Source organism: Budorcas taxicolor, unplaced genomic scaffold (genome assembly GCF_023091745.1).
Source record: "Budorcas taxicolor isolate Tak-1 unplaced genomic scaffold, Takin1.1 scaffold171, whole genome shotgun sequence".
In the NCBI taxonomy this organism is placed as follows: domain Eukaryota; kingdom Metazoa; phylum Chordata; class Mammalia; order Artiodactyla; family Bovidae; genus Budorcas; species Budorcas taxicolor.
In genome coordinates, this window is record NW_026291673.1 from 110,794 (window position 1) to 137,433 (window position 26,640).

A 26,640-nucleotide genomic window follows, 5' to 3' on the forward strand; every position below is an offset into this window, starting at 1 on the left:
ATTAAACTCCTTAATCATGATCAGTGCAAATGAATTTAAAAAGTAAATAAATGCTAGCTATAGCCCAGCACTCTGAAAAAAAATTCTTAAAATCATATTTTTACTTTCTAAGCTGCTGTATGTGTTCTTTTTGATGTTTCTGTATTTTTTTTGTATGTGTTCTTAAAGACACAGTTCACATATTTAAGCAAAATGAGATTAATGTGAACATACTGTTATATGAGTTTTCATTCAGTATTTCATAAAAATATTTATTTTACTGCTTTCATAATATTATGGTCATGTGATCATTTATTTAACAAATCCTCTACTGCTGGATATTTAGGCAGTGTCAAATAGTTAGCTACTATAAATAACTGTGTTAAATATCCCTGAAGCTAAATCTTTGCAAAAAATCTTAAGCATTTCCTTCCCATAAATTCTCAGATTTGGAACTGCTGAGAGTCAAGTATGAACCCCTTGGACAGCAAGTATGAACCCCTTGGACAGCAAGTATGAATCCCTTGGATAGCAAGGAGATCAACCAAGTCAATCCTAAAGGAAATCAGTCCTGAATATTCATTGGAAGAACTGATGCTAAAGCTCCAATACTTTGGCTACCTGACACAAAGAACCAACTCATTAGAAAAGACGCTAATGCTGGGAAAGACTGAAGGCAGGAGGGGAAGGTGACGACAGGATGAGATGGCTGGATGGCATCACTGATACAATGAGCATGAACTTGGGCAAACTCCAGGAGATGGTGAGAGACAGAGAAGCCTGGTGTGTGTCAGTCCATGGTGTTGTGAAGAGTCAGACACAACTAGGTGACTGAACAACAACAACAAAGTATGAACATTTTCAGAGGAAGCTGTTAAGCTGCTAACCCGCCCTCCAGAAGTATGATACCATTTCTTACTCCCGCCCAGTTCCCTGCACACTCACAAATCCGGGTGTTATAGCTTTGTTTTAATCTACATCAATTTGATTCCAAAAAGTGGCATCATTTTCTCACGATGTTTTACTGGAGGCAAAACAGCTCCTGACTCCCTACCTCCTGCACCTGCCCACTCTGGTCCATGTGCTCTCAACTTCTCAGACTAAACTCCCGAATGCCAGCTCAGCATCCAACACTACACCCCAGGATGTCTCTTCTACAAAACTGTCTTCTCACACTTCATGTACATGAGTCAGCTTCCTTGGCATCACTTGTTAATTGTGAGGGTTAAATGTAAAAATGTGTGTTACACCCTTGGTAGTTCATTTTCCTGAGTGCTTTGCCGGTGTCCAGGTCTTCATTCACTGGATCAGGGCATCATGCTTTTGCTTATGCTGGTCTCACCTCCTGGAATGTCTTTCACATGCATTTCCACCTGCTGAAACCCTAACCACACACCACTAAGTCTGTCTCACATGCCTAATTCCTTGAAAATGCTCTCCCTGTCCCCTCATGTGGGCTTGCTCCAACTCTAGCTGATGTTATGTCATTTTATATAAACGTCTATAAAAATTGTGACCTCCTTCTAGCTTACAAAGTTAATATAGCTATTTTCTTGTTTCTTCAACTAGACTGTATACATTGACATCAGGATCTGTATTGGATGTAACTTTTTCTTATTTGTATTACTTGTGGTGTCCTGAGACAAAGAAACTTCCACTGGGAGATGAGATTTTTAACTCAGGCCAGAGAAATTTATGGAAAATCTATTACCATATTATTTAGGTATAAGATAAATCATACAGAGACAGACACAGCAGATGGATCCTATACCCATAAATACAATTTCAAATGGCCAGTAGCTCATTTTCATGGGACAGACAACACTTTCTGCAATGCAAGTGGTTATGGTCATTTTACACCCTATGAAAATGATGACCATTTTGTCCAAGCATTTACTCTGGGTGCTTTACATGTCTTATGTTGTTTAAGTTGTACATCAACCCTACAGTTTACATCGTATCACTTCCATTTTGCACAAGAAAAGATTGAGGCTTAGATGACTTAGTCTGTCTGAAATATCAGAGCCCATAAATAGCAGGATGGGACCCAAATCCACGTCTTTTGGCCTCTTTTCCATCTGCTGATGGGACTCTTTATCACCTGGATAGCCTGACACCTTATCATGTCCCTCTGTGTAGCCAGAACACAGAGTGGGGAGAGATGTAGTTGCAGTTAAAGAAACAGGCCTACCATAAAGAACTTACAGTCAGAGAGTTAAAGCATGACATGGACACAAGTGTATATGTGAACAGGAGCAAAGAGGGTACCTGAGGTCAGGTGGACCTGCTGTCAGCAGAAAGAACCAGTACCCACAGCCAGATTGAGAGAGAAACCTGCAGCTAACTGGGACACATGATGCCTGGGGAACAGGCCAAACAGACCTCATGCACTGCTTGGGGAAGCAAGACTCATTTTTTATCCCATCAGGTGGTGAAACAGCCACACATACACTGCTGCACTGGGCTGTCTCTGACTCCAGGTCCAGACAGGGCTGAGCCTGTGGGAAATCCCTCCAGTCCCTGCAGGAGGCTGGTGTGGGAAAGGCGGGACAGCAGAATGAAAAATGTCTGTGATGGAAGACAGACTCCACTGAAAAGGCACAAATAATGCAGCAGAATCACACAGTATTAGATTACAATGTAAAAGTGCAATTTATAGAGCACAAAGGTAAGGAAATCTAGTGGCACAGAATATTCTAGAGCCTCCTGCTCAGTCACAACAGAGATTTGGGAATTCTTGAGTTCAATTTCAAACTGTCAAAGCACATTTCATGGGAATCACAGGTTATCACTCATCAAAAACTGCCCATGAGAGGGAAAGGAGGAGGTTATGTTCAGATGCAATGCTGAGTCAAGAGGTCTGGGTGAGCCTGAGACTCTGAGTTTCTAAGAAGCTCCAGGAGATGCAGGTGCTGCTGGCTCTGGTACCACAGTTTGAATCACAAGGAATTAGGAAGCCAACAGGGGAAGGGGGACAATCTGAGAGTAAGGAGAGTGGTCTTTAAGAAAATATTATGTAAAAAAGGAGAAAATGTAAGAAACTAATACATTTGCACATTATAGCATGGTCTACTAAGCATCTGTAAAAATGTATCATCCAAATAATAGCTGTGAGCAAAAACAAAGCAAAATCAATTTACCTCAAGAGCTGGAAAATACTTTATTGCCAAGGATTCTCTAAAATGATCAAATCGACCACAAAATCATCTAAATGAAAAATGTAGCCAGTTTTCAGACTCTAACCAGGAAGTCTAGGGTCTTATTTACTTCATGTTGGCTTTTATGTTTGGCTGTTCTGGGTCCTGATTGCCTGGGAAGAGCTGTCTCTAGTTGTGATGACTAGGGGCTACTCCCTGTTGCAGTGCACAGGATTCTCACTAAGGGGGCTTCTATTGATGCTGAGCAAAGACTTCAGTAGTTGTGGCACATGGGCTCAGTAGTTGTGGTGTAGGGCTTAGTTGCTTTGCAGCATGTGGAACCTTCTCAGACCACGGATTGAACCAGTGTCCCCTGCATTGGCAGGCAAATTCTTATCCACTGCACCACCAGGGGAGTCCTCAGTTCAGTTCAGTTCAGTCGCTGAGTCCTAGTTCCTTATTTTTACTTGCTATTTCTTCTGTGAATTAAAATCCTGCATCAGTTCAGTTCAGTCATTCAGTCATGTCAGACTCTTTGCGACCCCATGAATCACAGAACTCCAGGCCTCCCTGTCGATCAACATCTCCCAGAGTTCACTCAAACTCATGTCCATCGAGTCGGTGATGCCATCCAGCCATCTCATCCTCTGTCGTCTCCTTCTCTTCTTGGCCCCAATCCCTCCCAGCATCAGGGTCTTTTCCAATGAGTCAACTCTTTGTATGAGGTAGCCAAAGTACTGGAGTTTCAGCTTTAGCATCAGTCCTTCCAATGAACACCCAGGACTGATCTCCTTTAGGATGGACTGGTTGGATCTTCTTGCAGTCCAAGGAACTCTCAAGAGTCTTCTCCAACACCACAGTTCAAAAGCATCAGTTCTTCAGTGCTCAGCTTTCTTCACAGTCCAACTCTCACATCCATACATGACCACTGGAAAAACCATAGCCTTGACTAGAGGGACCTTTGTTGGCAAAGTAATGTCTCTGCTTTTTTAATATGCTATCTAGGTTGGTCATAACTTTCCTTCCAAGGAGTAAATGTCTTTTAATTTCATGGCTACAGTCACCATCTGCAGTGATTTTGGAGCCCCCAAAAACGAAGTCTGACACTGTTTCCCCATCTATTTCCCATGAAGTGATGGGGCCAGATGCCATGATCTTAGTTTTCTGAATGCTGAGCTTTAAGCCAACTTTTTCACTCTCCTCTTTCACTTTCATCAAGAGGCTTTTTAGTTCCTCTTCACTTTCTGCCATAAGGGTGGTGTCATCTGCATATCTGAGGTTGTTGATATTTCTCCTAGCAATCTTGAATAGTACCTACTATACTTTCCTATTGACTCTAGCTTCCAGGAATCAGGACAGAAGAGGAAATAAGGGAAAGAGAATAAAGCCCCACTTCTGCTGGGCTGGCTCATTCCCATGTCCCCTGCCCACCACACCCCTCTCCCCACCTCCACAACATTCTCTCTCAATCAAATCCAACACCAAAGGGGTGTTCTGGAGCGACAAGGGCTGGGACAGGTGAGCAGGAGAGGGAACCTGGGAGGTAGACAGGTAGAGTGAAATCATTCATGAACATACTGCCCGGGTATCACCTCCAAACACAGAAATGAAGCTAACAGTGATACTGAGTGGACCAAGACACAGATCAAAAATCAAGTTACTGCAGTTATTAATTCAGTCTCCAAATTCAATTTTCCCTCAAACATTTCAGAATCTCAGTCTCATGATTTTCAGGTTTTAGAAGGAAGAATAAGACTCTGTTATATTCCTAAGTTGTACTACAGAGTATTTTAGATAAGTCATATTTTATGGCTTTGGGGGAAATTTAAGACAAGTGCAGGTTAACTGAATTACACTTACAACAGAAAATCTAACAGACACAGTATCTGAGAGTAAGTGAACTTCACCTACAATGCTCTCAGGGATAAGATTCGTTAATGTTTTCCTGACACAGCAGTTCACATTTTTCCTGACCTACACTGAAACTGGAAATAATTAGGAGTGAGTTTTTGCCCTGTGACTAACTGAAGCTGCTCCCTGGGTAGCATTCAGGCATTACGTTGAATATTCTTTCATGTTACAAGGGTTTCATTCATTAAATTACAGCTACAGCCATTCGAGGGGTCTGGGATGGTAAGACTTTTTTTCTTAATATAAATTTATTTATTTTAATTGGAGGTTAATTACTTTACAATATTGTATTGGTTTTGCCATACATCAACATGAATCCGCCAGGTATACACGTGTTCCCCATCCTGAACCCCCCTCCCTCCTCCCTCCTCCCTCCCTGTACCATCCCTCTGGGTTGTTTCCGTGCACTGGCCCCAAGCATTCAGTATCATGCATCGAGCCTGGACTGGCGACTCATTTCATATATGATATTACACATGTTTCAATGCCATTCTCCCAAATCATCCCACCCTTGCCCTCTCCCACAGAGTCCAAAAGACCGTTCTATACATCTGTGTCTCTTTTGCTGTCTCACATACAGGGTTATCAGAGTTTTAAAGAGCAGTTCTTTCAGTTATTTACAGAGTTGTCATGTGTGTGTGCTGGTTCCTGCTTGCTCACACCTGTGTAACTCACTCACCCTCTCAGCCAGCAGTCCCTCGGCACCCTCTCTGTGCCCTGCAGAATGCTTTATGGGAACAAGAATGGAAACAAGATGCTCCCTGATTATAAAAAGCCTCAAAGTACTATGAGATACAGATTCCAAATTACAAAGCATGCCACAGGTGCTATCTTTTAATTATGATGAAATTCACATAACATAAAATTTAACCATTTTTAGGTGGATAGTTTGGTGTTCAGTACATTCACACTGCTGTGCAACCAAGCTTGAGATTTTTTTTTTTTCTGCCTCACAAAACTGAAATTCTTACCCATTAAAAGCAACACCCCATTTCCTCTGCCCCAGTCCCTGGAAACCACCATCCTACTTCCTGTCTTCTTGGATTTGACTACTCTAGGAATCTCACATAAATGGAATCAGAATGTTCATTCCTTTTGTGTCTGGCTTATTTCATTTAGCAAAATGTCATCAAGGTCTATCCATAAGTCAGAATTTTCTTCCTTTCTAAGGCTGAATAATAGTTCATTGTAAGGATTTAGTTCCTTCCAACTTTTGGCTGCCATGAACATAGATGTACCATAAATGCAATCTTAAAAGAATATATAAGACACTAAGGGTAAATTAGTGTGTGTGTGTGTGTGTGTGTGTACGTATATATATTAGTATATTAAGTATATGTTAGTACATTAAGTATTGGTATATTAAGTATGTATATTAAATATATATTAGTATATATGAGGGTATATTAAACTGAGGGTCTCGAAGGTGCACTAGACTTGACTCAGAAAATGAGGAGATTTTCACCATCCAGATGGCAGAGGGCCTGGGTCTCTGAGGCTGAGGGGCAGCATGTGCACTTGGAACAGGGAGGACGTGGTGCTTTGGGAGAAACTACACACAATCCGAGTGCAGGGGGGTGTGTATGTCAGAGACATACTGACTGCAGAGGGGGGTGGGGAAGAGCTCCTAATGCCTTGTCTGTTCTGGTTTAGTCTCTTCTTCAAGACTCTGTCCTGGTCCCAGCTGAGGGCCCCAAGCTGAGTGTGGAAGGAACGTCACCAGCAGACGTGGACACTAGCAGGTCCAGGTCACAAGCCTCTCTGCTGTCTCTTAAGTGGATCTTCTCTGCTCCCTGCTATTTGCTTTTGACTTTGAGCCAGTCTCTAGACCCTGCCTCCATCTGAGGCCCTGGTTCCTCACTCCTGACTGGGTCATTATTGAGGCTCTTCTCTGGTGGATACAAGGTCACCCCACAGCCCCTGCTTGGGTGGACTTGAGGCTATGCTATGGTTCCAGCAGCAGCTCACCCAGACCAATAAGGACCAGATCTGGGCTAAGAAAGAAGCAGTCTGTGTGGGGAGGGCAGGAGGATGGCAGCTCAGTGTGGGTGAGTGGAAGACAAGGCCTCAGGAAGGGCTAAGGGACAGGGAAGGAGGCTGCAACCAGAGGGAGGAAGAGAAGAGAAGATTTCAGAAATACAAACAAGAAAAGATGGAAAGGAATGAAATATTGGAGAGTTAGGGCCAGGAAGACAAGGCTGACATCCCAGACTTTGCATGAATAATCAGGTGTCACATATAGTGTCCTGAGTCAGGTTAAGATGGAACCCCGGATTCCAGGACCCATCAACCATCATGAGGGAGCTCACAACACAGGGGAAAAATTGCTGGTATCCCCATCCCATGGTTAGTTTCCAAGAAAGATTCACCTACAATGTCACCAATCTAATCTGCATCCATTAGGAGCAAACAGTCCCCCTGACATAATGATAAGGAAGCCAAGAACAGATGTGGTGCTAAATCTTTAGCTGGATTTAAAGAGGCAAATGACTTAAACTAACCTTTTCTCTTGGGTAAATAGATGCTTCAAGGTTCCTCAATACCAGAGGACTGTCCGAGTTATACCTGAAGTTCACACTGGAAAAGGAAATCCCTCCATTTGGGGGCCAGAATGGTGGTGGACGATACTCAAGTTCCCAAGGTGCTTCTTTCTCAAGGTCTGTATATTCAATCACCCTTTCTACTGAAATCATCTGAAAGACATATGACATCACATGAGTCAGTATCAGAGGATCTAGTTTATGGATGTTCAGACATTGTAAATGAAACCTCCTGCTTTTCTATGGTTCAGAGTATCTCAGGTCTCAACGTCCACAAAGGACAGACGTAGGAGTCTGATGAGGCCTTAGATGATTTGCAGACTTGTTCATCATCTTCAACATTTTTACACATGACTATTTCCTTCCATTTTATATTAAAGCTAAAAAATTAGAGAAATAAATGGTAAGTTTTTTTGATCCACCTTTCACATCTGAATTAAAAAAAACACAAGAATTTTTTAAAAGAAAAGAAGAACACTTATGGACATCAATCAGTATGTGTGGCTACAGAAGGGCCATGTGTTACAGATGAGCAAAACTGGGCAGTCATCAAACATCATTTTAATAATTAGTCACTTTCTACTCCGTTAGAAGAAATAAATGGAAAAACTTCATTTTTATTGTTTTTCTCCCTTTAGGAGAAGGTACAAATATTCAGAAGTGTATAATTTTCTTATTGACTAAGGCCTCTTAAACAACCATAACTAGCCTATCCTACCAGAGAGAATGGCTGCCAGCAAATTCAGGTGTTCAATACACACAAGAATAAGTCATAAAATGGGGGGGGGGGGGAGGGGGGAAGAACATATTAATTAAACAAACCTTAAAACACTGGATTTGATTCTTTTACCAGAAATAAGGAATTACCCATTAAGATGCAAAATAAACAAGCTGCTAAGAAATTAGCTTATATTGTCTCCAGAATTTCAGAACCTCTCTCCTACAGAGACATTTATTGTATTTGAAGACAGTTTGTGATGAATATAAAACCTTCTGATGTGGCATACATATGTGGGGAAATACATACATATTTTTATTAACTTTAAGCAGATGGAATGTGAAAGGGAAAGTCAGTCAATGGTGTTCAGCTCTTTGCAACCCCATGGATGCCTGCCAGGCTTCTCTGTCCATGAGGATTCTCCAGGCAAGAATACTGGAGTGAGTAGCCATTCCCTTCTCCAGGGGATTTTTCCAACCCAGGGATAGAACCTTTGTCTCTTGTGGCTCCTGCATTGCAGGCGGATTTTTTACCATCTGAGCCACCAGGGAAGCCCTTAAGCAAATGGGGGAGAACATAAAAAAAACTTTGTAAGATAATGTTAAAAAAAAAAGTTTTATTATTTTACATAAGAATTGCTTTTATGCCATATAACAGCAAGGAGACCTGGAAAGGCTAAGAACAGAAAGATAAACATCACCATGTTCTCAACTTCGGCACTTTGCCTGACGCACCACTGGAACATCCCCGTGAGTGTGAGCGTGAGAGACAGGACCAGGCCAACCTGCCCGGGAGTCAAAGCTAAATGAGGAAGAAGAGGAATAAGGTCAGTCTACTTCTCAACCCTTCACACAGTTCCTTCTGTCACTTTACAAAGAAGACTCCTTTACGATTTTTATTGGAGTATAGTTCATTTACAAAGTTATGTTAGTTTCAGGTGTACAGCAAAGTGAATTAGCCAGATATATACATATAATCTGCTCTTTTAAAATTATTTTCCCATATATGTCATTACAGAGTATTAAATAGAATCCCCTGTGCTATACAGTAGGTCCTTTTTAGTTATCTATTTTATTATATAGTAGTGAGAAGACTCCTTTATAATATTTAAATCATTTTCATGTAATGATAGTATCACTCATAATATTGCTTCTGTTGTATGAGACAATAATACAGTAAAAAAAAAAAAAAAACCACTATGAGGGACTTCCCTAGTGGTCCAATAGCTAAGACTCCGAACTCCCAATGCAGGGGGCTCAGGTTCGATCCCTGGTCAGGCAACTAGACTCCACATGCCACAAATAAGAGTTCACATGCTGCAACTAAAGTCCTGCCTGTTATAATTAAGACTGAAGATCCCACATGCCCCAGCTAAGACCCAGCAGAGCGAAATAAATAAGCAAATTTTTTAAAAAAAAATATGAATTTAGAAAGAACTAACAAAGTTGTTGTTGTTAAGTCACTAAGTCATGTCTGACTCTGTGACACCATGGACTGTAGCACTACAGGCTTCCCTGTCCTTTGTTATCTCCCAGAGGTTGCTCCAATTCATGTCCATTGAGTTCATGATGCTATCTAACCATCTTATCCTCTGCCACCTCCTTCTCCTCCTGCCTTCAATCTTTCCCATATCAAGGTCTTTTCTAATGAGTCAGCTCTTCGCATCAGGTGGCAAACGTATTGGAGCTTCAGCATCAACATCAGTCCTTCCAGTGAATATTCAGGGTTGATTTCTTTAGGATTTAATGATGTGATCTCCTTGCTGTCCAAGGGACTCTCAAGAGTCTTCTCCAACACTACAACTTGAAAGCATTAATTCCTTGGCACTCAGCCTCCTTAATGGACCAAATTTGACATCCATTGACAACTTTTACATGACTAGTGGAAAAAACATAGCTTTCACTATATGGAACTTTGTGGGCAAAATGATGTCTCTGCTTTTTAATATTCTGAATAGATTTGTCATAGCTTTCCTTCCAAGAAGCAAATATCTTTTCATTCATGGTTGCAGTCATGGTTTGCAGTGATTTTTGGAACCCAAGAATATAAAACCTGTCACTGCTTTCAATCTTTTCCCATGAAGTGATGGGACTGGATGCCATGACCTTATATCACTGAATGCTGAGATTTAAGCCAGCTTTTTCACTTGCTCTTTCAGTTTCATCAAGAGGCTCTTCACTTTCTCTTCACTTTCTGCCATTAGGATGGTATCATCTGCATATCTGAGGTTATTGATATTTCTCCTGGAAATCTTGATTACCGCTTGTGCTTCATCCAGCCCAACATTGCTCATGATGTACTCTACATATAAGTTAAATAAGCAGGGTGACAATATACAGCCTTGATGTACTCCTTTTTCCTAGTTGGAACCAGTCTGTTATTCCATGTCCAGTTCTAACTGTTGCTTCCTGACCTGCATTCAGATTTCTCAAGAGGCAGGTCAGGTGGTCTGGTATTCCCATCTCTCAGAATTTTCCACAGTTTATTTGATCCACACAGTCAAAGGCTTTGGCATAGCCAAAAAAGCAAAAATAGATGTTTTTCTGGAACTCTCTTGCTTTTTCCATGATCCAGTGGATGTTGGCAACTTGATCTCTGGTGCCTTTTCTAAAAGCAGCTTGAACACTTGGAGGTTCACAGTTCACATATTGCTGAAGCCTGGCTTGGAGAATTTTGAGCATTACTTTACTAGCATGTGAGATGAGTGCAATTGTGTGGTAGTTTGAGCATTCTTTGGCATTGCCTCTCTTTGGGATTGGAATGAAAACTGACCTTTTCCAGTCTTGTGGCCACTGCTGAGTTTTCCAAATTTGCTGGCATATTGAGTGCAGCACTTTCACAGCATCATCTTTCAAGATTTGAAATAGCTCAACTGGAATTCCATCACCTCCACTAGCTTTGTTCATAGTGATGCTTCCTGAGGCCCACTTGACTTCACATTCCAGGATGTCTGGCCTTAGATGAGTGATCACACCATCGTGATTATCTTGGTTGTGAAGATCTTTTTTGTACAGTTCTTCTGTGTATTCTTGCCACCTCTTCTTAATATCTTCTGTTTCTGTTAGGTCCAGACCATTTCTGTCCTTTATCAAGCCCATCTTTGAATGAAATGTTCCCTTGGTATCTCTAATTTTCTTGAAAAGATCTCTAGTCTTTCCCATTTTACTGTTTTCCTCTATTTCTTTGCACTGATCACTGAGGAAGGCTTTCTTATCTCTCCTTGCTATTCTTTGGAGCTCTGCATTCAGATGCTTATATCTTTCCTTTTCTCCTTTGCTTTTTGCTTCTCTTCTTTTCACAGCTATTTGTAAGGCCTGCTCAGACAGCCATTTTGCTTTTTCGCATTTCTTTTTATTGGGGATGGTCTTGATCCCTGTTCCTGTACAATGTCATGAACCTCCATTCATCAGGCACTCTGTCTATCAGATCTAGTCCCTTAAATCTATTTCTCACTTCCGCTGTATAGTCATAAGGGATTATATTTAGGTCATGCCTGACTGGTCTAGTGGTTTTCACCACTTTCTTCAATTTCAGTATGAATTTGGCAATAAGGAGTTCATGATCTGAGCCACACTCAGCTCCCAGTCTTGTTTTTGCTGACTGTATAGAGCTTCTCCAACTTTGTCTGCAAACAATATAATCAATCTGATTTCGGTGTTGACCATCTGGTGATGTCCATGTGTAGAGTCATCTCTTGTCTTGTTGGAATAGGGTGTTTGCTATGACCAGTGCATTCTCTTAGCAGAAGTCTATTAGCCTTTGCCTGCTTCATTCTGTACTCTAAGGCCAAATTTGCCTGTTACTCCAGGTGTTTCTTGATTTCCTACTTTCACATTCCAGTCACCTATAATGAAAAGGACATCTTTTGGGGGTGTTAGTTCTAAAAGGTATTGTAGGTCTTCATAGAACCATTCAACTTCAGCTTCTTCAGCATTACTGGTTGGGCATAGATTCAGATTACTGTGATATTAAATAAAAATAGTGACAACATACAGCTTTGTCATACTCCTTTCCCAGTTTTAAACCAGTCCATTGTTCCATGCTTATTTAACTTCTATGCAGAGTACAACATGAGAAATGCTGGGCTGGAGGAAGTAGAAGCTGGTTCAACATTGCCAGAAAAAATTTCAATAACCTCCAACATGCAATTGATACCACCCTTATGGCAAAAAGTGAAGAACCAAAGAGCCTCTTAATGAAAGTGAAAGAGGAGAGTGAAAAACCTGGCTTAAAATTCAACATTCAGAAAACTAAGATTATGGCATCTAGTCCCATCACTTCATGGGAAATAGATGGGAAAACAATGGAAACAGTGTCAGACTTTATTTTGGGGGGCTCCAAAATCACTGCAGATGGTGACTGCAGCCATGAAATTAAAAGACGCTTACTCCTTGGAAAGAAAGTTATGACCAACCTAGATAGCATATTAAAAAGCAGAGACATTACTTTGCCAACAAAGGTCTGTCTAGTCAAGGCTATGGTTTTTCCTGTGGTCATGTATGGATGTGAGAGTTGGACTGTGAAGAAAGTTGAGCACAGAAGAATTGATGCTTTTGAACTGTGGTGTTGGAGAAGACTCTTGAGAGTCCCTTGGACTACAAGGAGATCCAACCAGTCCATCCTAAAGGAGATCAGTCCTGGGTGTTCATTGGAAGGACTGATGCTAAAGCTGAAACTCCAATACTTTGCCTACCTGATGTGAAAAGCTGACTCATTTGAAAAGACCCTGATGCCGGGAAAGATTGAGGGCAGGAGGAGAAGGGGATGACAGAGGATGAGATGGTTGGATGGCATCACCGACACAATGGACTTGGATTTGGGTGGACTCCGGGAGTTGGTGATGGGCAGGGAGGCCTGGCGTGGTGCGGTTCATGGAGTTGCAAAGAGCTGGACACGACTGAGCAACTGAACTGAACTGAACTGAATTGTTCCATGTCCAGTTCTCTTTCTTCTTGATCTGCTTACAGGTTTCTCAGGAGACAGGTATGATGGTCTGGTATTCCCATCTCTTTCAGAATTTTCCACAGTTTATTGTGATCCACTGAGTCAAAGCCTTTCAACATAGTTTATGAAGCAGATGTTTTTCCTGTAATTCCCTTGCTTTCTTTATGATCTGATGAATGTTGGCAATTTGATCTCTGGTTCCTCTGCCTTTTCTAAACCCAGTTTGTATAGCTGGAAATTCCCAGTTCACATACTGTTGAAATCTTGTTTGAAGGATTTTGCTCCTGCTGCTGCCAAGTCGCTTCAGTCATGTCCGAATCTGTGCAACCCGATAGACGGCAGCCCATCAGGCTCCCCCGTCCCTGGGATTCTCCAGGCAAGAACACTAGTGGGTGGCCATTTGCTTCTCCAATGCATGAACGTGAAAATTGAAAGTGAAGTCGCTCAGTTGTGTCCAACCCTTTGTGACACCATGGACTGCAGCCTACCAGGCTCCTCTGTCCATTGGATTTTTATTATAACCTATCAGCATGTAAAATGAGTGCATTTGTATGACAGCTTGAACATTCGTTGGGATTGGAATGAAAACTGATTTTCAGTCCTGTAGCCACTGCTGAGTTTTGCAAATTTACTGGCATATTACATGAACAGCATCATCTTTTAGGATTTGAAATAACTAACCTGGAATTCCATTACCTCCACTAACTTTGTTTGTAGTGATGCTTCCTAAGGTCCACTTGACTTCACTCTCCAGGATGTCTGGCTCAAGATGAGTGACCACACAGTCGTGACTATCCAGGTCATTAAGATCTTTCTGGTACAGTTTTTCTGTGTATTCTTGCCACCTCTTCCTAATCTCTTCTGTTTCTCTTAGGTCCTTAACATTTTTGTCCTTTGTCATTTAATCCCACATGGATTGAGATACACTTGGCAGTATAATATAGTTGAGGATGCCATTGTTCAGATTTTTGTCCTTATGCTTCAATTATCATTATGTAACTTCACTTTCTACGCCCGATGTAGCTGCAGTTGAAATCACAAAAAGAAGGCAATGGATTCTAAGAGCCAGTGCTTTTAAATTTAAAATATTACTCTCATTTTTCCATTATTAAAGACTGTGATACAGGGCTATTTCTATGGATAGTGAGGGATGGTGAATTCATGCTACACATTCCAACAACTGCTCATCTGGGGCCCACACAGCAGTGAGGATACTGTTTTTGCTATAGAGAATCTTCCTCAGACCCCTACAACCAAGGATTCCAAGTAGCCCAAAAACTAAAACCTAAAACCTAATCTGTACAAAAAGCTTAATAGTAAACCTGGTTCTCTCCATCTAGATATAGGACACTACCTGGGATGTTCAGAAGGTCATCTTGCTACAGTTATGTAGATCTCAACCCATTCAAAGAAAAATAAAAAGATAAAAGATCTCAATGAAGACATACTGTAAACAAGCAAACAAACAAGTAAACTACTCAAAAGCAATCTACAGATTCAATGCAACCCCTATCAAATTACCAATGGCATTTTTCAGAGAATTAGAACAAAGAAATCTGTATTTTGTATGGAAACACAAAATACCATGAATAGACAATGTAATTGTGAGAAAAACGAAGAAAAATGAAGCTAGGCGGAATCACGTGCCCTGTCTTCAGACTATACCACAAAGCTACAGTAATTGAAACAGTATTCTACTGGCACCAAAAACAGAAATATAGATCAATGGAATAGAACAGAAATTCCGGAGAAAAGCCCACGTACCTGTGTCACCTATGGCAAAGGAAGCAAGAATACACAATGGAGAAAAAACAGTTTCATTAATAACTTGTGCTGGGAAAACTGGACAGCTACATGTAAAAGAATAAAATCAGAACACTCCCTAAAATCATAAACAAAAGTAAACTCAAATAGATTACAGACATAAATGTAAGACCAGACACTAGAAGACTTTAAGATGAAAACATAGGGAGAACTCTCTCTGATATAAATTGCTGCAAGCTTTTTTACCCACCTCCTAGAGCAATAAAAATAAATAAAACACACACACAAAAAAAAAAGGGACTCAATTAAGCTTAAAAACTTTTGAACAGCAAAAAAAAAAACATAAAAAATACCAAAGACAACCCGTAGAATGGGAGAAATATTTCCAAATGTAGTGACTGACAAGTGATTACTCTCCAAAATATACAAAGAGTTCATGCAGTTCAATATCAAAAATAAATAAGTAAACAGTCTAATCAAAAAAAGGCAGAAGATTAAAACAAACATTCTCCAAAGAAGACATATCAATGGCCAAAAAGCACATGAAAAGATGGTCAACATCTCTAATTACTAGAAAAAGGCATATCAAAACTACAGTGAAAAAAAAAATTTTTTTTAAGTGAAAAACTACAGTGAAGTTTCTCCTCACACCAGTCAGAATGGGTTCAGGATGGGGAACACATGTATACCTGTGGCAGATTCATGTTGATGTATGGCAAAACCAACACAATATTGTAAAGTAATTAACTTCCAATTAAAATAAATAAATTTATATATTTTTTAAAAAGTCTACAACAATAAGTACTGAAGAGGATGTGGAGAAAAGGGAACCCTCCTGCACTGTTGGTGGGAATGTAAACTAATACAGCCACTATGGAGAACAATATGGAGGTTCCTTTAAAAAACTAAAAATAGAGCTACCATAAGATCCAGCAATCTCACTCCAGGGCATATATCCAGAGAAAACCATAATTTATAAGGATACATGGCACCCTAATATTCACTGCAGGACTATTTACAACAGCCAGGACATGGAAGCAACCTAAATGCTTGTCAACACAGCAATGGACAAGGAAGATACGGTACCATACATACAATGGAATGTTACCCAGCCATTAAAAAAAAGAAAAGGGCAAAATAATGCCATTGGCAGCAACATAGCTGGACCTAGAGATCTGCACACTGAGTGAAGCAAGTCTGAGAAAAATAGAATATGATATTGCTTACATATGGAATATAACAAAAGGCTACAAATGAACTTATCTACAAAACAGAAGTAGAGCAACAGGTGTAGAAAATAAACTTATGTTTACCAGGGGATAAGGGAGGGGAAGGATAAATTGGAAGAGTGGGACTGACACAGACATACTACTATATATAAAATATTAAAATAGATCATTAATAAGAAACTACTGTAAAGTACAGAGAACTCTGTATTGATCTATATGAGAAAAGAATGTAAAAAAGAGTGGGTGTGGATCACAATAAACTGTGGAAAATTCTAAAAGAGATGAGAATACCAGACCACCTGACCTGCCTCTTGAGAAATCTGTATGCAGGTCACAAAGCAACAGTTAGAACTGGATATGGAACAACAGACTGGTTCCAAATAGGAAAAGGAGTACGTCAAGGCTGTATATTGTCACCCTGCTTATTGAACTTATACGCAGAGTACATCATAAGAAACGCTGGACTGGAAGAAACAAAAGCTGGAATCAAGATTGCCAGGAGAAATATCAATAACCTCAGATATGCAGATGACACCACCCTTATGGCAGAAAGTGAAGAGGAACTAAAAAGCCTCTTGCTGAAAGTGTAAGAGGAGAGTGAAAAAGTTGGCTTAAAGCTCAACATTCAGAAAATGAAGATCATGGCATCTGGTCCCATCACTTCATGGGAAACAGATGGGGAAACAGTGGAAACAGTGTCAGACTTTATTTTTGGGGTCTCCAAAATCACTGCAGATGGTGACTGCAGCCATGAAATTAAAAGATGCTTACTCCTTGGAAGAAAAGTTATGACCAACCTAGATAGCATACTCAAAAGCAGAGAAATTACTTTGCTGACTAAGGTCCGTCTAGTCAAGGCTATGATTTTTCCTGTGGTCATGTATGGATGTGAGAGTTGGACTATGAAGAAGCCTGAGCACCGAAGAATTGATGCTTTTGAACTATGGTGTTGGAGAAGACTCTTGAGAGTCCTTTGGACAGCAAGGAGGTCCAACCAATCCATTCTGAAGGAGATCAGCCCTGGGATTTCTTTGGAAGTAATGATGCTAAAGCTGAAACTCCAGTACTTTGGCCACCTCATGCGAAGAGTTGACTCATTGGAAAAGACTTTGATGCTGGGAGGGATTGGGGGCAGGAGAAGAAGGGGACGACTGAGGATGAGATGGCTGGATGGCATCACGGACTCGATGGACGTGAGTCTGAGTGAACTCCGGGAGTTGGTGATGGACAGGGAGACCTGGCATGCTGCGATTCATGGGGTCGCAAAGAGTCGGACACGACTGAGCGGCTGAACTGAACTGATAGCAGATTTAATTTGCTGTACATCAGAAACTAAGACAACAGTGTAAATTAACTATACTCCAATAAAACTTAAAACAAAAATTAAAGAATGGCCCGAGTGAGCCAAAGCAGTGGCCTAAGACACCACATGTCTGCTGGAGCAGGCACGTCATACCTGGGTTTTGCTCCTAAAGATTCCGAAAGTGAAAATCAGAAATTCTTTTCTAAAGGACTATTCATTTGAAGTATTAATCAAAACACAAATTACTAAAAAAAAATACAGGCACCCCAATGTTTATGGAGTATGGAAAAAGAGTCTTTAAAAAAGTGGATATATGTGTAACAGATTCACTTGGCTATACACCTGAAGTCAACACAACGTCATAAATCAACTATATGCCAACCAAAAAAAATTTTTAATGATCTCAATAGGACCTACTGTAAATAAATAAGAGTTAAAAAAGATAAAAGTTCTCATCAAGACACACATTACTTCACATGGACACACTGTGGAGTCACATGATGCAGACACTTTAATACAACTCATTAGAACCAAAGAGTATATATTAGACAAGGTGAAAACAGTTTAATAACTACAAACAAAGATATAAAATGTAAACATACCACAAATATTCACATTTGTACTTACATTCCACCATAATCAGGGCTCCAAAGGCAACAACAGTGACAAAGATGGCACAGGTGACATCCAGATACACAGCGAGCCATCGGGACGTCGTCAAAAGCAGGAACCAAGCCTCTGGATTTGTGAATCATAACAAGTGTAATACATAAACAGGAAAACAATGTTAGCTGCTTTTCATGAGGGAGAGCATTTTCTTCAGTTAAGCTACAGAAGATTTTACACAAGGTAGAACAGCAAAGTTACACACCTGTAACTTCAAAGGAACCTGAAGATTCCAGAAAACTAGGTTCAACACAAAACAACATATGGGACATGCAGGAATCGGTCCAGGAAGCATGCTTTGAAAACTTCAACCCATGGGTTATCAAGAAAAATACCATCACAGGAAAGAAGATGGAAAAACATCTCATTGGTGTGTTCCCTGCAGTGCTGGGCCTCAACATGAAGATCCTCTTCTCAGAGAGTCAGCTGTTCCCAGCTCTGACAGCAGAGAGCATAGCTCCAGCACCTTCTGCCCTCTCTACAGGGCCTGAGGTGGTTATTCTTAGGAGCCAGTGTCCACACGACCATCAGCTAACAGGATCTGCATGTGGCTTTCAAATGCCATGTTATCTTCAAAATACACTAATGATTGGAAAGTTTGGCCAGGATTTTATAGACTTAGAGGAAATTCTGAATTTTCTACCTAGATGGAAAACAAACAAACTTCACTGATACAAAGCATAATCAAGTGGGTAGCAAATCAGGAACTTATTTTCCTCAATACTTCTACTACCTTCAATGTCTGCTCTCGAAAGAATCGGCAAAGCACACCCTGAGGGGCAAGAACAGCCACCACCTGGTTCTGAAAATAAAATTTTATTGGAATACAGCCATTGACTAATGTATGATCTTTGCCTGTCTCTGTGCTACAATAGCAAAGATGAGTAGTTACAATAGAGACAGCACACAAAGCCTACAGTATTTTCTATCTGGACCTTTGAAAAAAGAAAAGTTTACTGACTCCTGCCTTAAAGAGACAGACGTCCACAGGGCACAGTGATGGAAGGACAATGCAGGCTAGTCAGGGGAGAAAAGCAGGGCTGTGAAGGGGGGAAGAGGGGAACATAGAGGAGATGCTGAGAGGGAGGGGTGGGGGAGACAGGTGTTCAGAGGGCCACGTGGGCTGACACACAGAGAGGTGCTGGCCAGCCAGGCCACCTGAATGGGAGTCAGCCTCAGAAGGCAGCACATCCCATCCTTAGCAGTCATCTCCAGAAACGTACAGACCTGAGTGCAAATCCTGGTGTGCATCAAACAGCTCCTGAAACTTCTTTTTTGCTTTGTATGCCCGGATGGTCCAGAGTCCCTGGAGAGAAGATGATAGGTGGGAAAACACCAGGCTCCGAGCTGGGGAAGCAGAGACAGACACACGACAGAGAAAGTCAGGGAGGCTGGATGAGAGGAAACCAACTGCCTCCCAGGCTCTGTGGTCACATGTCCTGCCAAAGGAAATCCTCCACGTGACCCTCAAACTCCTGCTCACACCAAGCTTCACTTTAATGATCTGGGAATGAGAGATTCTCTTTGAAACTATCTTTGATCAAATTCAAAATCCCAGCTAGATTTAGATAAAGAAGTTCTTTACTGGTTCTTTCATCAAGGTCCTCTCAAATATTCCTCCCTCCATATTCTTCTGGCATCTTTCCAGATGGACATTGCTCACAATTTTTTTAAAGTATATTGAAGTATATTTGATTTATAATAATCTGCTAGTTTCAGGTATGTAGTATAGTCATTCACTTCTTTTCTCTGATTATATTCCATTATAGGTGATTACAAGATACTGAATAAAATTCTCTGTGCTTTACACTTAATCCTTGTTATCTATTTGATGTATTAATAGTAGTTTGTCTATTAATCCCATATTTCTAATTTGCTCCTCACTCTTTCCCAATGCCCTTTGGTAACCACAAGTTTGTTTTTTATGCCTCTGAGTCTATTTCTAGTTTGTGTATAGATTCATTTGTATTATTTTTAGATTCCATGTATAAGTGATAACATATGTGTCTCTCTCTGACTTATTTTACTAATAATAATATTCCCTAAGTCCATCAGTGTTGCTGCAAATGGTAATATTTCATTCTTTTTCATGGGTGAGTAATTACTGTTCACTAATTTTTGAATCAGTAGCATTTTAAAATTTAATTCCTCATTAGAGTCCTCACCACACTGAACTTTGGTAAGCTACCTGTGTTTTGTTCCATCTTAGATGAGTAACCTAAGGGCTGGGATAGAGTCAGTACATGCCCCACCCTGGACCAGAGCCAGACCCAAGACAGGGTGAGACGAGTAAGGGAGGGGACAGTCTGCCGCCTCCCACGTCCTGGGCCTCTCCCTGCACCTGTGCCAGGAGCCTCTGTGTGGGTCACGGAGCACCTGGCACTGCACTGCCCTTGTGCCCAGAGGACCCGACAGATGAAGAGCCTTTGAATGGTCTTGACTTCTGCCCTGGGAACCTGATAGATGTTTTTATATCTGCATGCTGAACACCTGTCCTGTTGTTTGGAGGGCACTGTGGCACATGACACTGACATCACCCTATTAGAATCTGACAGCGGCCTCAGTGTCCATCTTTTGAGTGACTTCATGTGGTTTGGGGCCTGATGTCACATGACTGCCCATTCATTTCCTGCCATCTTCTCTAAGAGCACACTGACCATGAGCACCAGGGTCAGGCTCTTGCCTGTCAGGGAACAGCTGGGCTGCAGGCTGCCAGGCAGGAAGGACCCTTACATTTCTCATTCCCCACCATGAAAAAGGATGTAACTTGCTATTGCCAGAGGCACACAGTGAGCCTCTGACCTCTGTCTGGGATGAGTGATAACTTGTGCTGTATCAGCAGGAAATAGTGACATCACTTTGTTACCTGTGTGTATCCTAGAGAAGATCTGTTAGTACAACTAGGTTGTTTATGGGAAGTTAGTAATGCATCTTACATGAGGCTACATAGATTTTATAAAATGATGGGGGAAAGAATCCAGGGGAAACTCCAGACTAATTTCAGGTCCTCACTCCTTAGTCCAGTATCTGAATGCCTGTCTGGTGACAGTTCAGTCAGTACAGACGTGCACCTGGGCACTGCACGTTTGGAGGAGTTGAGGTACAAACAAGTAAAAACACAGAACCTGCTCTTGTGTTTAGTGTCCCCATTTCTATAAAGAAGGAAGGAGCAGGGGTGGTCCTAAGATGGCAGAGGAATAGGAAGGGGAGACCACTTTCTCCCCCACAAATTCATCAAAAGATCCTTTGAATGCTGTACAAATTCCACAAAACAACTTCTGAATGCTGGCGGAGGACAGGCACCCAGAAAGGCAGCCCATTCTCTTTGAAAGGTGGTCACCTCTATCTCCTCCCTCCCTCTTCTCTTCTCTGCCTAACTCTGTGGATCTCTTTGATGTTCCAGGCTGTAGAGAACACTTAGGGAACTGATTACTGGTTAGATGGTTTCTCTTCTTTTGACTCCCCCTCTTCTCCTCCTGGTCACCTCTATCTCCCTCCTCCTTCTTCTCTTCTCCATGTAACTCTGTGACTCTCTCTGGGTGTCCCTCACCATGGAGAATCTTTTCACCATTAACCTAGATGTTTTATCATTGGTGCTGTATGGATGGAAAAGTCTTGAGGCTACTGTAAGAATAACTGAAAGCCAGAGGCAGGAGGCTTAAATCCAAAACCTGAGAACACCAGAAAACTCCTGACTCCATGGAACATTCATCAACAAGACCTCATCCAAAAGCCTCCATACCTACACTGAAACCAAGCTCCACCCAAGAGCCAACAAGTTTCAAAGCAAGACATACATACCAAGGTAATTCTCCAACAATGTAGGAACATAATCCCAAGCATTAAAATACACGTGGCCAAAAGTCACACTAAACCCATGCTGCTGCTGCTGCTGCTAAGTCGCCCATAGACACCTCAAAATTCACTACTGGACAGTTCATTGCACTCCAGAGAGAAGAGATCCAGCTTCACCCACCAGAATACTGATGCAAGCTTCCCTAAGCAGGAAACCTTGACAAGCCACTCGTCCAACCCCACCCACAGGGAGGAACCGTCACAATAAAGAGGAACCACAAACTTCCAGCATACAGAAAGGCCACCCCAAACACAGCAATCTAAACAAGATGAAAAGGCAGAGAAATACTCAGCAGGTAAAGGAACATGATAAATGCCCACCAAACCAAACAAAAGAGGAGGAAATAGAGAGTTTACCTAAAAATGAATTCAGAATAATGATCTGAATGACCAGTAAAAGTGATCCAAAATCTTGAAAATAAAATGGAGTTACAGATAAATAGTCTGGAGACAAGGACTGAGAAAATGCAAGAAAATTTTAACAAGGACTTAAAAGAAATAAAAAAGAGTAAATCAATAATGAATAATGCAATAACTGAGACCAAAGCACCCTAGAGGGAACCAACAGTAGAATAACTGAGGCAGAAAACAAGATAAATGAGGTGGAGGAGAGAATGGTAGAAATAAATGAGGCAGAGAGGAAAAAAGAAAAAAGAATTAAAAGAAATGAGGACAACATCAGAGACCTCTGGGACAATGTTAAACACCCCAACATTCGAATTATAGGAGTCCCAGAAGAAGAAGACAAAAAGAAAGGCCATGAAAAAATGCTTTAGGAGACAATAGTTGAAAACTTCCCTAAAATGGAGAAGGAAATAGTCACCAAAGTTCAAGAAACCCAGAGAGTCCCAAACAAGATAAAACCAAGGCAAAACACCCCAAGACACATATTAATCAAATTAACAAACATCAAACACAAAGAACAAATATTAAAAGCAGCAAGGGAAAAACAAAAAATAATACACAAGGGGATTCCCATAAGGATAACAGCTGATTTTTTAATAGAAACTCCCCAGGCCAGAAGGGAATGACAGGACATACTTAAAGTGATGAAAGAGAAAAGCCTACAACCCAGATTACTATACCCAGAAAGGATCTCATTCAAATATGAAGGAGAAATCAAAAGCTTTACAGACATGCAAAAGCTGAGAGAATTCAGCACTGCCAAACGAGCTCTTCAACAAATGCTAAAGGATTTTCTCTAGACAGAAAACACAGAAAAGGTTTATAAACTCAAACCCAAAACAACAAAGTAAATGGCAACAGGATCATACCTATCAATAATTACCTTAAATGTAAATGGGATGAATGCCCCAACCAAAAGACAAAGTCTGGCAGAATGGATACAAAAACAAGACCCCTATATATGCTGTTTACAAGAGACCCACCTCAAAACAAGGGACACATACTGGCTGAAAGTGAAGGGCTGGAAAAATATATTTCATGCAAATGGGGATCAAAAGAAAGCAGGAGTAGCAATACTCATATCAGATAAAATAGACTTTGAAATAAAGGCTGTGAAAAGAGACAAAGAAGGACACTACGTAATGATCAAGGATCAATCCAAGAATAAAGCATAACAATTATAAATATATATGCACCCAACTAGGAGCACTGTGGAGAAGGCAATGGCACCCAACTCCAGTACTCTTGCCTGGAAAATCCCATGGACAGAGAAGCCTGGCAGGCTGCAGTCCATGAGGTCACTAACAGTCGGACACGACTGAGCAACTTCACTTTGGCTTTTCACTTTCATGCATTGGAGAAGGAAATGGCAACCCACTCCAGTGTTCTTGCCTGGAGGATCCCAGGGTGGGCTGCCGTCTGTGGGGTTGCACAGACTTGGACATGACTGAAGTGACTTAGCAGCTGCAAGAGCACAGCAATAAGTAAGGCAAATGCCAACAAGTATGAAAGGGGAAATTAACGGTAACACAACAGTCAGAGACTTTAATAAACCAGTCACACTTATGGATAGATCAACTAAACAGAAAATTAGCAAGCAAACACAAACTTTAAATGATACAATGGACCAGTTAGACATCATTGATATCTATAGGACATTTCACCCCAAAACAATGAACTTCATCTTTTTCTCAAGTGCACACGGACCCTTCTCCAGGATAGATCACACCCTGGGCCATAAATCTATCCTTGGTAAATTCAAAAAAAATGAAATCATTCCAAGCATCTTTTCTGACCACAATGCAAAAGATTAGATCTCAGTTACAGGAGAAAAACTATTTAAAATTCCAACATATGGAGGCTGAACAACACGGTGCTGAATAGCCAACAAATCACAGAAGAAATCAAAAAAGAAATCAAAATGCCCATAGAAACAAATCAAAATGAAAACACAACAACCCAAAACCTATATGATTCAGTAAAAGTAGTGCTAAGGGGAAGGTTCATAGCAATACAAGTTTACCTCAAGAAATAAGAGAAAAATCAAATAAATAACCTAACTCTACACCTAAAGCAACTAGAAAAAGAAGAAATGAAGAACCCCAGGGTTAGTAGAAGGAAAGGAATCATAAAAAAAAAAAAAAAATAGGGCAGAAATTAATGAAAAAGAAACAAAGGAGACTATAGCAAAAATCAACAAAACTAAAAGCTGCTTCTCTGAGAGGATAAATAAAATAGACAAACCATTAGCCAGACTCATCAAGAAAAACAGGGGAAAGAATCAAATCAACAAAATTAGAAATGAAAATGGAGAGATCATGACAGACAACACAGAAATACAAAGGATCATAAGAGACTACTATCAGCAACTATATGACAATAAAATGGGCAACTTAGGAGAAATGGATAAATTCTTAGAAAAGTATAACTTTCCAAAACTGAACCAGGAGGAAATAGAAAATCTTAACAGACCCATCACAAGCATGGAAATGGAAACTGTAATCAGAAATCTCCAACAAACAAAAGCCCAGGACTTCACAGGTGAACTCTAACAAAAATTTAGAGAACAGCTAATACCTATTCTACTCAAACTCTTCCAGAAAATTGAAGAGGAAGATAAACATCCAAACTCATTCTATGAGGCTGCCATCACCCTAATACCAAAACCAGACAAAGATGCCACAAAAAGAGAAAACTACAGGCGAATATCACTGACGAACATAGATGCAAAAATCCTCAACAAAATTCTAGCAAACAGAATCCAACAGCATATTAAAAAAATCACACATCATGACCAAGTGGGCTTTATCCCAGGGTTGCAAGGATTCTTCAATATTCACAAATTAATCAATCAATGTGATATACCACATTAACAAATTGAAAGATAAAAACCATATGATTATCTCAGTAGATACAGAGAGAGCCTTTGACAAAACTCAACACTCATTTATACTAAAAATCCTCCAGAAAGCAGGCATAGAAGGAACATACCTCAACATAATAAAAGCTATATATGACAAACCCACAGCAAACATTATCCTCAATGATGAAAAATTGAAAGCATTTACCCTAAAATCAGGAATAAGACAAGGGTGCCCACTCTCACCACTACTATTCAACATAGTTTTGGAAGTTTTAGCCACAATACTCAGAGAAGAAAAAGAAATAAAAGGAATCCAGATTGGAAAAGGAGACGTAAAACTCTCACTGTTTGCAGATGACATGTTCCTATGCATAGAAAACCCTAAAAACACCACCAGAAAATTACTAGAGCTAATCAATGAATATAGTAGAGTTGCAGAATATAAAATCAACACACAGAAATTCCTTGCATTCCAATACAATAACAATGAGAAAAACAGAGAAATAAAGGAAACAATTCCATTCACCATTGCAATGAAAAGAATAAAATGCTTAGGAACAAATCTACATAAAGAGACAAAAGACTTGAATATAGAAAACTATAAAACACTGATGAAAGAGATTAAAGATGACACAAATAGAGGGAGAAATATACCATGTTCATGGATCAGAAGAATCAATATAGTGAAAATGAGTATAGTACTCAAAGCCATCTATAGATTCAATGCAATCCCTATCAAGCTAACAACAGTATTTTCCAGAGAACTACAACAAATAATTTCACAATTTATATGGAAATACAAAAAACCTCGATAGTCAAAGCAATCTTTTTTTTTTATTTATTTTTACTTTATTTTACTTTACAATACTGTATTGGTTTGGCCATACATTGACATGAATCCACTAAGGAAAGAAGAATGGAACTGGAGGAATCAACCTGCCTGACTTCAGGCTCTACTACAAAGCTACAGTCATCAAGACAGTATGGCACTGGCACAAAGTACTATAGATCAATGGAACAAAATAGAAAGCCCAGAGATAAACCCATGCACTTCTGGATAACTTATCTTTGACAAAGGAGGCAAGAATACACAATGGAGAAAAGACGATCTCTTTAACAAGTGGTGCTGGGAAAACTGGTCAACCACTTGTAAAAGAATGAAACTAGAACACTAATACCATACACAAAAATAAACTCAAAATGGATTAAAGATCTAAATGTAAGACCAGAAACTATAACACTCCTATAGGAAAACATAGGCAAAACACTCTATGACATAAATCACAGCAGGATCCTCTATGACCCACCTCCCAGAGTAATGGAAAT

At 40.4% G+C, this 26,640-nt stretch overlaps 1 protein-coding gene across 1 annotated transcript in view; it reads right to left on the reverse strand.

The window, feature by feature from the left end:
• The window catches only part of LOC128071129 (ATP-binding cassette sub-family C member 4-like), a gene marked incomplete at its 5' end in the record, with an annotated part of 175,799 nt that overhangs the window by 37,219 nt on the left and 111,940 nt on the right, over positions 1-26,640 (reverse strand). Inside the window, 4 exon segments of the mRNA XM_052664095.1 lie at positions 7,529-7,720; positions 8,986-9,086; positions 18,153-18,263; positions 19,419-19,538. Coding sequence (XP_052520055.1) covers positions 7,529-7,720; positions 8,986-9,086; positions 18,153-18,263; positions 19,419-19,538 — 524 coding nt within the window.